Source organism: Dendropsophus ebraccatus, chromosome 8 (genome assembly GCF_027789765.1).
Source record: "Dendropsophus ebraccatus isolate aDenEbr1 chromosome 8, aDenEbr1.pat, whole genome shotgun sequence".
NCBI lineage: Eukaryota > Metazoa > Chordata > Amphibia > Anura > Hylidae > Dendropsophus > Dendropsophus ebraccatus.
The window spans coordinates 33837416-33856194 of NC_091461.1; the positions used below are offsets into that span (position 1 = coordinate 33837416).

The 18779-nt window shown below is 40.9% G+C and overlaps 1 protein-coding gene across 3 annotated transcripts in view; it reads right to left on the reverse strand.

Annotated features, from left to right (window-relative positions):
• Window positions 1–18779, reverse strand: part of ADGRA1 (adhesion G protein-coupled receptor A1) — a 396447-nt gene that overhangs the window by 183514 nt on the left and 194154 nt on the right. For 2 of the 3 annotated variants that reach the window (XM_069980134.1, XM_069980133.1), the window contains 2 exons: window positions 2022–2229; window positions 1223–1431 (listed from right to left, as the gene is read on the reverse strand). The exons of the other annotated variant lie outside the window; for it this stretch is intronic. In XM_069980134.1, coding sequence (XP_069836235.1) covers window positions 1223–1431; window positions 2022–2229 — 417 coding nt within the window. The remainder of the gene's footprint in view (window positions 1–1222; window positions 1432–2021; window positions 2230–18779) is intronic. 3 annotated transcript variants of the gene reach the window in all.

Sequence of the window (18779 nt, forward strand, 5' to 3'; positions counted from 1 at the left end):
TTATCTTGTAGCCCCACAGCAGCTGTAATGTCTGTTGTAATGTAACCTTGTGCGGGGAATGATGTCCTGTAGATGCCGCACCGCGCTAATCTTTGTGCATGTCCAATGTACATAGCCATAATGGCCGGCCATCTAGTAAGCTCAGAATCAATTTGGTTTCTCATAAAGTAGACAGCAATAATCACATGGATATAGTCTCCTGCTTTGGTCACAGCCCCCTGTGATGATTGGCTGACGTCTGTGCTCTCTGTGACTGCAGCAGCTTGGAATTCTCTGCACACGTCTTCACAATCTCACTGTCGTCTGTGCCCGTCCTTTCCGAATGCATAAAAGGCAACATTAACTTAATCTAAGCAGCCGATGCACAACAAGCCTCTAAGCCTCGTATTGCATTACGCTATTATTGTCAATTACTACACTTAATCCGAGAAATACCACAATCCCTCGGAACCGCCGTTATTAAAATTCCTACCGGCATCATAAACACCGCGCTAAAATAATAAGGGAATCATCTAGGCTTGGATTTGCTTATTATTAAGTTAAATGTTCTCCTAATACACCCAGTGGGATAACTTTGTATGGTGAGATAGTAAAAGACTGCAATGAACCCCATCCACACAGTCAGCTCTGAGCAAATGCTTCCATTAGCAAAGATAAATGTATTTTTTCCATCCGCCACCAAGGCACTTATTGCTACCAAGTCTATGCAGATCCGTCGAGCTGGAGCATCTAATCTTTGAAGTGGACCTGAATTCTATCCGTCCGCGATTTATTAAATGATTCAACATTGCGGTATCCCTGCAACTAATTAGTATGATCAACACAGTGCAAGACAGGAACAAAGCAGACAACCATCTCGGGTGCAGTCCTGCAATGTAGAACTGCCTGATGTTAATCAATCACTCCTCAACTCCAGCCCATGGCTTCGGTATGGAGGCCAGCTGGAAATCCCATTCATAGACTACAATAACAACAAAAAATAATAAAAAATAAAAGCTGTGCAAAGTAATTTACGTCTAGACCTTCCAGCGCACGAGGGGTTAAAGAGCGAAAGTCTCTTGGTCAAGCTCGATCACTCACCACCTATTAACTTTTATGCAGGGAATCAAATGCAAATTGAAAGAGCGGTTCCTTGCTGCCTTTAACCCCACAGTTCACTGAACAAATATTGGATTCTTTGCTTGTTTTACTTGGTTCTGCCTGTCACTGTTATAGTACTCACCATTAGCACGGCAAAGTTACCGAGGTGAGTGCACTGAACGGTGGTTATATTGGCCGTCGAGGTAATTATGTGGCAACCTTCTCCGCACCAGCCTCCATGTCCATCAAGAAGGTCAAAATCCCAAAAGGCAGCAATAGGGTCTATACCACTTGTAAAGTGTCTCAGGGCTATGGTCAACGGGTGACTGAGGTTTCCAGAATTGTACCCATCTGCAAAATAAGACGAAATAAGACAGGGCTTATAGACACAGAAGGGGGGGGGCATGGACAACTGTTAACATGGAAGGAGATAGTGTAGTGATAAGCTATACAAGGCTTTGCTTCCATTCTGAAAAGTTTTATGTTAATGAATTACACTTTAATTGTCACGTCGTCAACTTTGAGCTCACCTCCAGCCACTACCAACCAGCTCTACCTGTTATGTAACCATTCACAATCCTATCCTAGCCTTTACAAATGGAAAGCATTGATGTTTTGCAGAAGCCTTTGCTCTGTCTGCAGCAGCAGCATAATACAGCATGAGCCTGAAGACGACTCTTCTCGTACACCTCATCGAACTGCATGAATGGGCATTAATATGCAAGAAGCAAGGTACTACCATTCATATTTACTGCAATAACTTTCTTCACAAATTCTCACATTAGGGTCCTGGAGGTTCTAGGCAATTTCCATCCATTCCTCAATCTCTCAACTTGCCCCGATCATGCAAATAATAAGACGTCGGTCGTTTGAACGACCGGTCTCACCGTCTCCCCCCTCCATCTATCCAATTCAAGCATCAGGAAAAATGAGCAACTTACCTATTTTAGAAAGCACAGCTGGTGTAGCAACCGCCCGACGTTTTCCCTGATCTGCAAGGTAGGATGTGTTCCCAGTGATCGGAAAGAGTTTTCCATTCCGAAAGACAATAAGCTGTAGCTTGCAACTGGAGTTATCAACAGATTGCAATGAAGGAGACTGTGCAAAGGCAGACTGTGGCAAATGAATGGAAGCGATGGCTACAGTGTTCTGTACATCAGAGAGAGAGAGAGCAGGAGGGAGAGAAGAGGAAAAAAAAAAAAAGGAAAAAAAAATTGAAAATGCAAGTCACAACAGGGCTGCTTTCATTAGATTTTAAACTACAGCACTAAGAATATGTGATCGCTTCCTATTTTTTTCCTGCAGAATGGAAGCAACCATACAAGCGGGAGCTGTAACCATGGAAATAAGACTGGTAGAGTGCATATTAACAGGGAAAGCATTTCCATTGCATGTGTAAGTCTGTATGGTCAAGCTCCCTGCTGCAGAGGTGAGAATGGTTCTTACCATGCCTGCTAGAGGGTCCATCAACACTGCAGATCTGATTTAAAGAGACAACCTCTACCAGGTTTTCTCCTTCACTTAATACACAATCCGACAACTTATATTAAAGCCCTGCTACCAAAGCAAAGCTTTAAAGGGATGCAGGAATCATTTTGGAAAAGAGGATAAGGCAGTGCAAAGACAGACTCGTGATATGCAACATTGCTTCTCGAGAAATAACAAGCTTGTGCATTATACTCGTCCCCATACAATGATTTAATAACAGGATCTTGCCCCCAAGATAGTGGCAAAGTGCAAGTGGCTGAAAGCAAGAAACACTTAGACGCTGCTTGATCCTTGGATACTTTTGTATTTGCTGGATTTTAGCTAGAGGGGAAGTGCTCCTGGGGATGGAGAATAAGGGGGGGGGGGGTGCAAACTTCCCGGGTGCTAAGGAGTTAATCCCTTGTTATTCCCTCATATAAACCATAGAGGAGGCTAACGTCACCAGAGGTAGACCTTTAAAAGCAATTCAAAGCCCAGAATCACAAAGACGCTCATGAATAAAGGAATTAGCAAAAAAAAAAAAAAAAAAAACATAGTGAAAAGCACATTGGAACCTCCCAGTTCTGAGCACTCCACTCATTTTTATTATCCACTGTGTTCTGCTATTATGTATAATTACCAAGTTTACAGATTCCATTTCAAGGAGATTTCCCTTAGGTGCCAGTGTAGACATTTACATGCATACATGATTATATTACGCTGCTTTTTTACACCTTTCCGCATTCTCTTATTCTGGCTTATTGTGCATACAGTCACTTTTATATGTCTGCTAAATAATAGCGGCTACTTGTTACAGTTATAGGGGAATGTAGATACTCACAGCACCGGCACCTAGTGCATTTCCATTGCTGCATCTGATACATTGGGGTTAGGGTTAATTCTTAGCAACTGGATGATATATATATATATATATATATATATATATATATATATATATATATATATATAACCTTTGTTATTTTGAGCACATTTTTATACCGCACTGGTAGAAAAGTTATACAGAGATCATAGATTTTTGTCTCATACAAACTGTTAAGAGGGTACTCCGGCAAAATTTTTTTTTTTTCAAATCAACTGAGGTCAGAAATTTATACCGATTTGTAATTTACTTCTATTTTAAATGTTTTCCAGTGCCAGTCAGCTTCTGTATGTCCTGCAGGAAGTGGGGTATGTCTGTGACAGGAACTGTTCAGAGTAGTAGCAAATCCCCATAAAAAACCTCTCCTGCTCTGGATAGTTCCTAACATGGTCAGAGGTGTCAGCAGAGAGCACTGTGTCAGACTGGATAGAATACACTACTTCCTGCAGGAGATACAGCAGCTGATAAGTACTGGAATACCTTTTTTTTACTGGAGTGCCCCTTTATGTTTCCTCTCAGACTACCTCCATTTCCTTACTATTTTTTGATTTTTTTTTTTCTAGCTGTGTCATACAGGGAAGTTTAGTTTTTTCATGGTGAACCATTAATGTGAATGGTCATCCATGAAATGGGTAATACTACTTGGCAGATAGAGGTATTGCTATGACATCAATATACAACTTCATTAAAGAAGTTTCCAAGGAACACATTTGCCCTAGGTCTTAGGGTTGAATAAAATTGTGTGCTTTCCCATCCTCACAGGACCTGCCTACACAGCCCATCAGTGACATTGGCTTTAAAGGGTGGTCCTGTGATGTCAGGATGGGATAGATCCAAGAAGTAGAGACCAGTGTGTGACTGGGAACATTGTCACAGCTATGTGGGACCAGAGTATGTAAGTATTGTATGTCTATTATTTTTACACCTGAAACTATTTTTTTTTACCTCACCCTTTAAGGAAAACAGGATAAGTCAGGTACAACATTAAAGGGAACCTGCCACATTACAGTTTTATTGGAAAAGACTTAGGGACAGATTTATCAAAGGGTGTAAAATTTAGACTGGTACAAACTGCCCACAGCAACCAATCACAGCTCCTCTTTCCTTTCAGCACTGCCTAAAGCTGAGCTGTGATTGGTTGCTGTGCGTAGTTTGCACCAGTCTAAATTTCACACCCTTTGATAAATCTCCCCCTTAGTATAACTTGTATTTGATTAGAGATGAGCGAACCTCGAGGGTCCATCCGAACCCGATCGTTCGGTATTTGATTAGCTGGGGCTGCTGAACTTGGATAAAGCTCTAAGGTTGTCTGGAAAACATGGATACAGCCAATGCTTATATCCATGTTTTCCTTATACAACTTCAGCAGCCACCGCTAATCAAATGCCGAATGTTCGGGTTTGGATGGACTCAAGCATGCTCAAAATTCGCTCATCTCTATATTTGATACATTTATTTAATGTTCTTCAGTGGGCGGTCCTGACAGTTATCTCTGTTGCCCAGTCATGTAGGAAAGGACGGCACTCCTTGAATTAGACTGCCCACTAGACTTCTAACTAAGCAAACAAAGCAAAAATTTAAATAGGTATTCCAGGAAAAGTAGGAGATCGCAGAGGGTCTAACCTCTGTACCCCCCGCCGTTCTCTGTATCAGGCCTCACCGGCTATGATATGACTAGGGCCACGGGTACGGCAAGTGACCCGTGGCTCTATTCATTCCTAAGGAGCGACGGGGAGATTCAGTAGGTTGTCTTACATTGATGTATAGTCATGTGGAAAAAGTTCCAGGATAACTTAATTTATTCAAGTAAATCTCTGCTCATTTTGGGATAAGTGGGTGGGTCCTACTCAATGTGGGTGGTCCTACTTAATGATTGACAGATCTCACTATATGCATACTTATACAAAGTATATACAATCTTTCAGTAGAGCCACCTACTTGACTACCTAGAATTTACATGGATAAATTACAAGTTGCTCTGGAATTTCCTCCACAAGACTATATATCAATCTGCTCAGCTGCCCCTGCTCTATTGAAAACAGCCTGTAGATTGGTCTGCATTTTAAAAGTGACAGGTTGTTCGCATAAAATCTGCAGTCAATATGCTACATGAGAATGAGTTTTTGGGTGGGTTCACACTACGGAATTCTTACAAATAAATACTGCCGAATTCTGTCGCTAACCGAAAGAATTGATGTGTCAATTCTTTCAGCGGAATGCGGAATCCGCCCATGCATAGAATGGTACGGGCGGAGAGGCGCGTGGCCGTGAGCGCGTTCTAGTGACGGAATTTGGCAGAATTTATCCACGAGAGTTCCATGGTCTGAACACACCCTTTCTGAGTGTAGCTTTACTTTTAAGAAACAGTGCCACTCCCAGGCTGTGACTGGTATTACAGCTATGCCCAATCTGATAATTATCACTAGTGCAGCTATTTCAGTACACACATGGGGAAGATTTATTAAACTGGTGTAAAGTAGAATTGTCTTAGTTGCCCCTAGCAACCAATCAGATTCCACCTTTCTTTTACAAAAGACTCTGTGAGGAATGAAAGGTGGAATCTGATTGGTTTCTAGGGGCAACTAAGACAATTCTGCTTTACACCAGTTTGATAAATCTCCTTCATGGTATTCTGCTTGTCACAAAACTCTTCAAAACTCTTCATAGCCAAACCAAAAAAAACTGTGGAGCAATATTAAATGCACATTGGAGTGCATGGGCTTAAGGATCTCAACTCCAAAAAAACCCTGACACCAGCTGGACAGGGTTGAAGGGGGAGATTAGGGGGAGCTATGTTTTTCTTGTCCTGGATAATCCCTTTAAGTAAAGAAAGTACACAATGCCTTATGTTATATCTGAATATCTGAATCTTGCCAGTCTTAACCGAAACTCGTATTCTATTCCTGAACCTGAATGCTTCATGTAAACAGCTATGTCGTACTTTGTGTATCAGACAGTTTTGCAGTACGTTACATAGAGGGAAGATCGAATGTTCATGTAAAGATGAAAAATAATGGAAGAATGCCCCTATCTGGGCTTTGAAGCCCTTATTATCCAAACTGAAGTGATCACCTTGAAGTGCATCTTCAATTTCTATCACCATACGGCTTTTAGGTCCAAAATTCTGAGCTGATTAATTTCTTAATACATCTTTATCACGGCTGGAAATCTGGTTTTCTGATACAGAGCTCCAAATCCCTGCTGACATAAATTTAATAGATAACATGCTGCCTGCCTGAATGGGGACACCGGAGCTCACTCTACTATTATTAATTTCAGTGTAAAACAGTATGGAGGAAACTGCCCCTAGTGGTGGCTGCAGGCAGACTGAATGCTATATTTAGAGCTATGGCTATGCAGGGGGTTTGGAGATGTGTAGCAGACAAAGCTCCAGCCACTTGAAAGATTTTAACTTATTTAGGTAAGAAAAAGGCTGTAAGCTGTCCAGTCCCGAGATGATGTGGAGGAAATCTATTATAAAGCATGAAGGGTTTGTTCATTGTAAAGAACTTTTACTACAGAGAGATGTCTATCTATCTTATCTATCTATCTATCTAACTATCATATATCATATCTTTCTTAGAAAAATATGAACCTATCTTATATCAATCAGTCTACCTATTATCTATCTATCTATCTATCTATCTATCTATCTATCTATAAAAACAGCAAGTCTTGCAGCACTCCTCTTGGCAGTAATAGGGGTTGCAAAAGCGGTCAGTATATGACGGACCACATCTATCTATCTATCTATGCAAAGAAGGAGTCCGTGGAGCCTCAGTTGCGAGTCTCAAAACACAAGAATAGCCAGTTGCGAGCATTGGGACCTAACTAGTGAAATACCAGGGTTGCCCCTATAAGTCAATGTCTATCTATCTATCTATCTATCTATCTATCTATCTATCTATCTATCTATCTATCTATCTATCTAACTATCATATATCATATCTTTCTTAGAAAAATATGAACCTATCTTATATCAATCAGTCTACCTATTATCTATCTATTTATCTATCTATCTATCTATCTATCTATCTATCTATCTATCTATCCAAGGCAAAATACTGCAGCACTCCAATGTTAGTGAAGAAATTCAAAGTGGTTTATTCAATCCATAAAGCAGGCAATGCGACGTTTCAGTCTCACCATTGGATATCTACATACCGGCTGATCTCCGGTTTACAGCTGGCACCTGTACATTTAATCAAAAATGCTGCGTTATTTGCCTCTATCTAATCTATCTATCTATCTATCTATCTATCTATCTATCTATCTATCTATCTATCTATCATATATGTGTAGCTATTATTTAGCTGTATGTTTATTATCTATTTTTATCTGTCTGTCTATTATCTATCCAGAATCTATAATCTATCTTTTATCTGTGCTTCTATCATCTCTCTAGAAGAATATCACTTTGTAACAGCAAATTGTTGCACCAAAGGACCCAGATCCAAATCTACAGATACTCCAGCAATTTAGTGTGACCAAAAATTGCTAAAGGTTTTACATAGAAAGATAAAAGATTGTCAGCTAAAAAGACCACTGGCTCCATCTAGCCTGCCCTTATTACTTCCCTGCCTATTATCTTAGGATAGATACATTTTTATCCCAGGCATGTTTACATTCAGTACCTGTAGATGTACAGTACCTACCACATATGCTGGAAGTTCGTTCCAAGCATCTACTACTATATCAGTAAAATAATATTTTCTTTTGTTATTTCTGATCCTTCCCCAACTAACCTCTCACTGTGTCCCCTTGTTCTTGGGTTCACTTTCTTTGATTAAAAACACTTTCCTCCTGCCATTCTTCTTTGCAAAAAGCCTCAAGTTCCTGTGAATTCCTGGGCTGTCTTGCATGAACTGCGAGATTGAGATCTCACCAGAGTGGCTCAAAGATATTGAGGTCCAGAGACTACAGCCACTCCAGAACCTTCACTTTGTTCTGATATCCAAGGAATTAATGATGCGAGTCAGCAGTGGTCAAACTGATTATTAAATGGAAAATCAGGGGCTCTATAAAAAAAAACAGTCTGATAGACCAACAAAAATTTCGGCCACAAACTGCCAGAAAAATTGTTCAGGATGCAAAGAAAAATCCACAAATAACATCACCTGAAATACAGGATTCTCTGAAAACATGTGGTGTGGCTGTTTCAAGATGTACAATAAAGAGGCACTTGAAGAAAAATGGGCTGCATGGTATCTCGCCTATAATAAGCCAAACAGCACAGAGACAAGCTTCAAAACTTTTGGAACAAGGTCATTTGGAGTGATGAGACCAAAATCAAACTTTTTGGCCACAACCATAAACGTTACATTTGGAGAGGTGTCAAAAAGGCCTATGATGAAAGGAACAGCATTCCTACTGTAAAGTACGGAGGTGGATCGCTGATATTTTAGGGATGTGTGAGCTACAAGGGTACAGAAAACTTGGTCAAAGATTGCCACACGTTATCAGCAAATACTGGAGGCAGATTTGCACTCATCAGTAGAGAGGAGCGAACCGGTTCGCCCGGTATGGGATCCGATTCCGATCGGATTCGGATTTTTGGAAATCCGCTCCGATTTTTTTTTCTTGCTTTCTAAAATGGCAGCCGCCATTCTAGAAAGCAGGAAGTGTTCCGGGTGGGAAAAGCGATTTCCCATGATGCCCGGAACACATCCAATCAGCAGGGATCTTGTACCAGCCCACCCCTTGTGTGACGTCGGTATTGCTTTAAGAGGAGCGGTCACATGACCGCACCACACAGTGTGTAGAGTGAGGGAGAGAGAGAGAGAGAGAGGAAGCAAGCTGCTGTTCTTGTGGTGCACTACAGACTACAGAGAACATATTGTGGGAAAGGAAAGATTAGGAAAGCGGAGAGGAGAAACATCTAGTGATTGAGAGAGAAATATAGAGAGGGCAAAAGATAGATAGATTGGGCATAGGACAGAAAAGTGTGCACGGAACCAAAATGTGCAGTACAGATATACAAGTCCTATACTTCTGCCTGGCCTCCGTGTTGGCTACTCCTGATCCTGCCTTCCCTCCATGTTGACTAATGTTGCTCCTGGCTGGCCTCCATGTTGGCTACTGCTGATCCTGCCTGCCCTCCATGTTGACTACTGTTGCTCCTGCCTGGCCTCCATGTTGGCTACTGCTGATCCTGCCTGGCCTCCGTGTTGGCTACTGCTGATCCTGCCTTCCCTCCATGTTGACTACTGTTGCTCCTGGCTGGCCTCCATGTTGGCTACTGCTGATCCTGCCTGCCCTCCATGTTGACTACTGTTGCTCCTGCCTGGCCTCCATGTTGGCTACTGCTGATCCTGCCTGGCCTCCGTGTTGGCTACTGCTGATCCTGCCTTCCCTCCATGTTGACTACTGTTGCTCCTGCCTGGCCTCCATGTTGGCTACTGCTGCTCCTGCCTGGCCTCCATGTTGGCTACTGCTGCTCCTGCCTGGCCTCCATGTTGGCTACTGCTGATCCTGCCTGCCCTCCATGTTGGCTACTGCTGCTCCTGCCTGGCCTCCATGTTGGCTACTGCTGCTCCTGCCTGTCCTCCATGTTGGCTACTGCTGCTCCTGCCTGGCCTCCATGTTGACTACTGCTGCTCCTGTACTGGCTTCAAATGACTATTGCTGAACCTCCACTGGCCTCCAATGACTACTGCTGCTCCTTCACTGCATTTGTGACCTTTTTCCTGCATAGACCCTGTAATGGTGAATTTCCTGCATAGACCCTGTAATGGTGAGTTTCCTGCATAGACGTTGTAATGGTGAGTTTCCTGCATAGACCCTGTAATGGTGAATATTGAAGTCTAAAAAAAAAAAATTGACTTTGAGATATCGAAAAGATAATGATGTTACTGACATGTAGAGCCCTAAATTCAACCAAATACACTACCCCCGTATTATATAGATGCTTTAAACTATTAAATCTGAAGAAAGTCGGTCGGACCGAACTTTCCGAAAAAATCCAAAAGTCCGGTCGGACCGAACTTTTGAAAAGTTCGCTCATCTCTACTCATCAGCCCGGAAGCTGTACATGGGACATACTTGGACGTTCCAGCATGACAACAATCCAAAACACAAGACCAAGTCGACCTGTCATTGGCTACAGCAGAAAAAAGTGCAGGTTTTGGAGTGGCTATCTAAGTCTCCGGACCTCAATATTTTTGAGCCACTCTAGAGAGATCTCAAGCACACAGTTCATGTAAGACAGCCCCGGAATTTACAGGAACTGCAGGCCTTTATGCCAAGAATGGGCCGCTTTACCATCTGAGAAAATAAAGAGCCTCATCCACAACTACCACAAAATACTTCAAGCTGTCATTGATGTTAGAGGGGGCAACACATGAACTGGGGTATGTAAACTTTTGATCACGGTCTTTTGGATGTTTTTGGTTGTCATTATGATTTAAAAAGAGAAAACACAGTATCTTCACCCAACACTAACCAGGAGTCGGAAAAAACTTTTTGTGTTATCATTCATATTCTCTGAAAAAAGGACAAGTAAGCAAAAATTCTGCCGGGGTGTGTAAACCTTTGAGCACAACTGTATATCTGAAGAAGGTTTTATTCCCCTACTTAACAGATTTTGTAATTTCTTCCTCTTTTGAGACTTCAGTATCATTTATAATCTGCTTTGCGTCCTTCTGTATAACTTTATACACCTCTCTGTCAGCTACACCTCCAGTCTCTTTATACCCTCTGTAGGCTGTTTTTTTCCCCTTTTACTATAGCCCTTACATCTAGCTATCTATCTATCTATCTATCTATCTATCTATCTATCTATCTATCTGGTCAGTGGTCACAACCTCTCTACTGGCACCGGCTTCAACCTACAATGAGGAGTGCTTTATAGTGATGTGATTTTTTTTTAAATCTATCTATCTATCTATCTATGTAGAAGATAGTTCAGCAGCACTCCAATGTCTCGTGGTGCCAGCGGATCGGGTCCTGACCAAGGACGTAGTAGGTAGGTAATAGATAGTCCACAGCACTCAAATTGATATCGTGCAAAAAAGTGTTGTTTTATTCCATCAAATCTTCAAAAAAAATAATCAAGTGCAGCACATAAATACCAGGAGCAACGTTTCAGCGATTAGACCTCGCTTGAAAATGGCGAGGTCTAATCGCTGAAACGTTGCTCCTGGTATTTATGTGCTGCACTTGATTATTTTTTTTTGAAGATTTGATGGAATAAAACAACACTTTTTTGCACGATATCAATTTGAGTGCTGTGGACTATCTATTACCTATCTATCTATCTATCTATCTATTTATCTCCTATCTATGTATCTATCTCCTATCTATCTATCTATCTATCTATCTATCTATCTATCTCCTATCTATCTATCTATCTATCTATCTATCTATCTATCTATCTCCTATCTATGTATCTATCTATCTATCTATCTCCTATCTATCTATCTATCTATCTCCTATCTATGTATCTATCTCCTATCTATCTATCTATCTATCTATCTATCTATCTCCTATCTATCTATCTATCTATCTATCTATCTATCTATCTATCTATCTATCTCCTATCTATCTATCTATCTATTTATCTCCTATCTATCTATCTCCTATCTATCTATCTATCTATCTATCTATCTATCTATCTATCTATTTAAGAAATACTCTGCAGCACTCTAAGATACGTGGAAAACGTGAAGAAATTTATTCCATAGTAGGATTCACAGCAAACAAGGAAAAAATACACGACGTTTCGGCGTACCTTACGCCATTTTCAAGTGCCACTCAAGTGGCACTTGAAAATGGCGTAAGGTACGCCGAGACGTCGTGTATTTTTTCCTTGTTTGCTGTGAATCCTACTATGGAATAAATTTCTTCACGTTTTCCACGTATCTTGGAGTGCTGCAGAGTATTTCTTAAATAGCTGATTTTGATCCTTTGGTCTGAGGATCCGTCTGCTGGCATTCAACTTTTAACCCTTTGGTGCTGCTTCTATTGCTATATATCTATCTATCTATCTTTCTCTGTACAGACATCTATTACATTTGAGTTCATCAGATCTATTATTTTTATTTTTAAACCAGCCATTTCCAGCACAGATGTAGAAACCGTATTCATTGCCTGGAGGATCAGGACCCTGGACAGCTCCCTGTATACAGTACTAGTCCACCATCTAATAAGCTACTTATTTGTGCTTCCCATTCGTTAAAGACATTACGATATGAGCAGTAACATCTATTCCATTCACACAGCAAATATTTCAAATATAGATCACTGATCCCTATACCATAAGCATCATTAATACAAATGCAAAGCTGGCTCTGACTTTTACTTGAGAAGGTGCTTCTTGTAAAGTGATCCATCCTCAGCAAGCACTGAGAGCTAGCACACTTGATGCTGATCATATCAAGCTGTCAATGCTAGAAGAGAATTACTCTTGAAGGAAAAGCGAGGTAACCTCTCTCTATAGAAAACCTGTCACATCCCAACAAAAATTAAACTGTCGCCATACTATCTTTCCTTCATGTCCCCAGATTGCAGAACACTGTTAATGATAAGATATTAGGCAGTCAGTGAGCAGTCAGTTGTTGAGGACAATGAGACCACTGTGATGGCTCAGAGAATTCTTCAAGATGGCAGGTATTTTGAGGTGTTTCCAGTATCTGGAGGGTACTACCTACCAAAAAGTGGTCCAAGGAGAGGCTCATTGCCACTACTGAGGAGTAACAGCTAGCCTGTGTGCTCCATCTTTATGTTGTAATCTCAGTTGGATTGAAAATCTATGGAATATGGTGGAAAACAAGTTGTGGACATGGGCAGATACAACATACCGATCCCGTTTACAAAATTATAAAATTATGTTTTGCTTTTAAGCTGAAGAATATAGTAGGGGTGTTGAGCTGTCAATTGTTGACTGAGCCATGTCATAGACTCTATAAACAGGAGATCAGTGTCCACTTAGGCTGGGTTCAGACTATGTTTTTTTCATCCATTTTTGCAAAAAAAAAAAAAAAAAACGGATGGAAAAACAGATGCATTTGTGTGCATCCATTTTGATTCATTTTTTCATTGACTTCCATCATTCACAACAATAGATCAAAATGCATCCATTTTTTTAATGTACACAAAAATAAGGTCAGCTACGTTTTTGTGTATGTTAAAAAAACGGATGCATTTTGAGCCCTTTTTTTAATGGAAGTCAATGGAAAAATGGTTCAAGATGAATGCACACAAATGCATCTGTTTCTCCAATCGTTTTTTAAATCTCCCCCTATGTTTTTTAATCGGTTTAAAAAAAAAACAAAAAAAAAACGGATGAACAAAACATAGAGGGAGATTTAAAAAACTGGTGTAAAGTAGAATTGTCTAAGTTGCCCCTAGCAGCCAATCAGATTCCACCATTCAATTTTTAAAAGTCTGTGAGGAATGAAAGGTGAAATCTGAATGGTTGCTAGGGCCAACTAAGACAATTCTACTTTACACCAGTTTGAGAAATGTCATCCATAGTGTGCCCAGCCCAGTGTACCCAGTGTACCCAGCCTTACTCAGCAGTCAGAAGAGTAGGTGATCTTTGACAATGAATGCTTGAAATTACCCAGTTGTTCATTTATTCATTTATTAAAAAAAAAAAAAAATCACACAAATGAAAAGGCTGATTATAAGGGAACAGATGCACAGAAAGAGAATGTTCTCTGCAATAAGGGGGATAGAAAAGTAAAGGAATGGTTCCAGGTTCTCTGTCTGTCTAATATCTATGCTCTGTATACACACAAGTCTATGGATGTCACTTCATCATCTTATTCTTCCAAGACAATATTTTGGAGTTTTCATATAAATATTGTCAGGCCTCCCACACAGCTTCCATTTACCAATCTGGCCGATCAATCTGATGGTGCTGAGATGCATATATTTTGAGTTCTTTGCTTCATCCCACAAGAAAATGTTTAGAAATTGAATTTGCAGCATGTAGAGCTCACTCTTCTCAGTAATGAAAGAATGAAGCAGGGAAGCCCTGAATTAGAGAAGTCCATACTTTACAGAGGACAGTCACTCCTAACCATGTTATTCTACAAGATTTCACTTTATTCATTACAAAACAAATTTTTGTTATAGTTATTAAATAAAACAATAGTAATAATAAAGCTAGTAGTTTTTATGGTATTAGTGGTAGCAAAAGAAGCCATAAACTCTATTGTTGCTTGTTGATAATACTACAAAATGGGAAGTGCCCTGAAAATGAATGCATGCAATGGTCAGATAATTCCACAAAGTGTGTGTGTGTGTGGGGGGGGGGGGGGGGTGGATTTAATATGTATGTCATGAAAAAAGGGGAAGATTCGCCCCCTTTCCAAGGCTTACGCCAGCTGTATCCCCCACTCGCCTGATGGCTGAGCGGAGAGGGAGCAACAATGCTGGGAGGAGGCGTGACCCCTTCCCGCACCTGGTTTATGAAGGTTAGGCCTTTAAGAGCCAGCTGGCTGTACTAGGAGATGTGTGCACCTCTTAGTATATATGGCTGGTAAAAAGGGGGTGAAGCTTTATTTAAGACCAATATCCCCCAAAATGTTCAGATAACTACTTCCATACAGTGGCCATACAATGCTAATTAGACTTACTGTAGCCTATTCTCTCTTCCCTCACCAACAGGCCTCTTCTAGACTTATGACCCCCCCCCCCATTGTGCATACTGAAAAAAAGTTCTACAAAATCACAGGAGATATGAAATTTTGCTATTCTTCTAAAATACACCGTTTTCCCTCTTCCTGATCCGGTCGGGTCACAGAGATATGAGGCGCGCGCCCTCACAGGAGAGTCCGACACTCATAGAGAATGAATGGGGAGCCCGATGCTCCGTCATTCTCTATATCTCCGTGACCCGACCGGATCAGGAAGCGGGACCCGGAGGGATCAGGTGAGTATAGGGGGCTGTAACGGGGGTCGGGAGCCTGTCACCCCGGCACGGGGGGTGACAGGTCCTCTTTAAATCTGTAGTAGTATTTTCCTCTAGAAGCCATTCCCCATTTTTACTGCTGGTTAGATCACCTGAGCGTACAATATGCACACTGCATACTAAATGAAGAGAATGGCCATAGGTCCAACAGTGATAAATACAGCCTGTACTGTGCATCACTGCTTTCTGTCTGGCCCAAGGAGGTAAGAGGTGATACTATGCAACCTTTGGGCTGGGAGCTCTGCCCGGTGTAGGGCTATGTTAACACAACGTATATTTTCGTAAAACCAAGGCCGTTGTACAACGGCCGTGATTATTATGAAAATATACGTTAACTTGCCATCTATGGGATCCCGTCCGGAGCGTATACACAAAGTATACGCTCCAGCCGGGATCCCTAGAGGCGCCGCAAACAACTGACATGTCATTCATTGACCGCAGAAAACCCTGTCTGTGCACACTATGGAGGGAGCGGCTCCGGCCGTGCTGTGGGGAGTTCAGATGTGGGCATGCACTGATGCGCCCACATCAGAAATCTGCGGCCCTAAAGATCATCCGGTCCGTACTGCAGTACCAGCCGGGATGATCTTTTCAGAGACCGGTCGTTCCATGACCCGGCCAGGTCACGAAACGGCCGGTCTCCTATGTAATGTGAACATAGCCTAGGGCTGTATCCAAATCGACTGTTGAATCCAAATGTGATTGAAAAGCCAATTAAAGTAAAACTTTCAGGAATTAAATTGGGGTGTTTATCTTTCCATTTTAAGGCTATCCAGTTTGAAAACATTGAGTTATTTATACCAGTTTGTAGCCTCTGGGGCTACCACATTCCCATCTATTCCCATATTTTTTCCAACAGTCAAATGAGCTGTTATGGTAAAATAGTCATTTAGAATAGTGTCAAACTGTAAAATCCCTATATCTCAGGAACGGGATGGTGGATAGAACCAAAATAAAAACACTATTGATATCAGGGCACCAAAGGCAAATGGCAGGCTGCAACAGTAGATCCGTTATGACACCAAGGGAAAGGTAGCAAAGGCCTGGACAAAGCATTGCCTCCCCACAAACATTCTGAAGGGAACAGATCCAACCCCTGAACCACCAATGATTTCACTTCTAAAGGTGGGCATACGCTTTCAATAACTATCGGACGAACAATCGTTTGGCCAATAGTTATCTCACCCCTCCAATAAACCCCCCAACCACCCCATCCCTGTCCTCCCCATACATAGGAATATTTGGCACTGCCAAGGAATCCTGTGTTCTCTATGGGGAGGGTAAGCCATAGCCAGACTGCTCTGACAGCAGCTTGTCTCTCAGAGAACAAAGGGTTTAGGCATTGATTTCCCATGACCCATGACCCATATCTTCGCCAACATCATCAGTCGCTGGAGTATCAGGAGCCCAATACACTCTATACTGAAGGCCAACAAAAATATAAAGAGGGAACCTTAACATCTAGATGCCGCTGGCGGCTGACAGACAGAAGATAAGTACATACAGGATAGATGAATGAACTAGAATTATTATTGAAGTCATTTTGGAATATAGCCATCCATGTATAGAACTTGACTTACATTATCATTCATTGGATGTTACAATTTATCCAAAATCAGTATTTGTTATAAAGCTCTTCAGCTCTTTAGATGGATGTGTTTCCGAGTGATTTTACAGTCATCAAAAGCATATGGAAGAATGGAGATGAAAGATAAATCAGTGTTAAAACAGAACCATTGACATTCAAAATGCCATTATTTTCCCTCCAAGGCACACCTTAATTATCCTTATGAGACACTCCAGAACAATCCGCATCCAGTTTATTCTGTAATACAATGCCAGCTTAATACTATTACTATTTCATGAGCACAATGTAAAATAACTACGCACTTGTGTTTCCCAACCTAGACATCAGGAGCTGAGCTGTTGTGACAAAGTAATTGACCTTTCTCGTGTCGTAAAGGAGTTTGTTCCAATTTGAGTAATCCCAAGATAAGAATATTAAGCTTGCTCAATTTCATTTGGAAATGAATACATAATGACATTGTAGCTTCCTACCAAGGTAAGAGCAAACCATTTAATATATAAAAGCAGCGTAAACAATTTCATGATGAACATCCATAATGGCTATATGTTAAAGGAAGATATACTACTCTACTTCATTCTCCATGCTTCTGAAGCCACAGGTCACTTACAATATATGGAAGGTTTTCTTTCTTACGATTTATTATTATTTAATTATTATTATTATTATTATTATTATTATTATTATTATTATTATTAGACTGATTTTGGCCTTCAGGACCAGAGCCCATTCTTTAAAATCCAACCTCACTAATAAAGTCTCACTTTATGCGGTTGTAGCTATGTGATGCTATAACTTTTCTTTCTGATTCTGAGATTTTTTTTTTTGTGACATATTGTACTTTGGGTTAGTGGTAAATTTTGGCCGATATGCAAAAATAAAAATTGTGAATTTTTTTCCAACATTATTATTGTATTGGGGGCTATGGGGATTATATGTGATTTTTATTTATTTATTTTTTTTTTTGTGTGTGCGTGTGTTTTGTTTACACTTTATTTTATTGTCCCACCATGGGGACTTTACTGCACAATTGCCTGATTACAGGCATATTGCATTGCAGTGCTGATCAGCACTGCAATACAATATGTCTGTAATAGGCAGAGCTGATCAGACTCAGCCTTAGGCTGAGCCTGATTAGCTTCCGTAGCTGTGACACCAGGCGGCTTCCGGGAAGGGGACGAAGGGAGGATTCTCCCTTCTTGTAGCACTATAATCGCACTGATTGCAGCACCTATAGGGTTAACTGCCGAGATCCGGGCTCAGCGGCGGGTGCCTGGCTCTCACTCACAGCCAGGCCCCCTCGCAGATGACACGGGCGCAGGTCCTGTGCCTGTGTCATCCCTGTGACGTGCCGGCACGTCCATCGGCAGGAATGCCATGCAGATTTGGACGTGCCGGTACGTCCATATGCGGGAAGGGGTTAATTTATTATTATTATTATTATTATTATTATTATTATTATTATTATTATTATTAATTTACCCATTTCTCATGATGAACGTCCATAACCCCATGCTATAGAAAGACAAACTACTCTACCTCATCCCCCCATGTTTCTCAAGCCACAGGTCACTTATCTGGCAGGTTTTCTATCCTATAGTTTGTCCCTTTCAAATCAAAAAAGAAATCTGAATAAAAGGACTCGAGCATCTGGGATTTAAAGGAAATGGCTCTAGGTCTTAATTTTAGTTTCAGTAATAGATGTATTAGATACAGAGAAATAAAAAAATAACGTATCTGTTCTTTTATTTAAGTATTGCAGCAATTTATTTGATGTTCTCAACTTCCCTAGGGGCCATATTGGAAACACAATGGCTTCTTGTATTATCCATATATACAGTAAAAAAAGA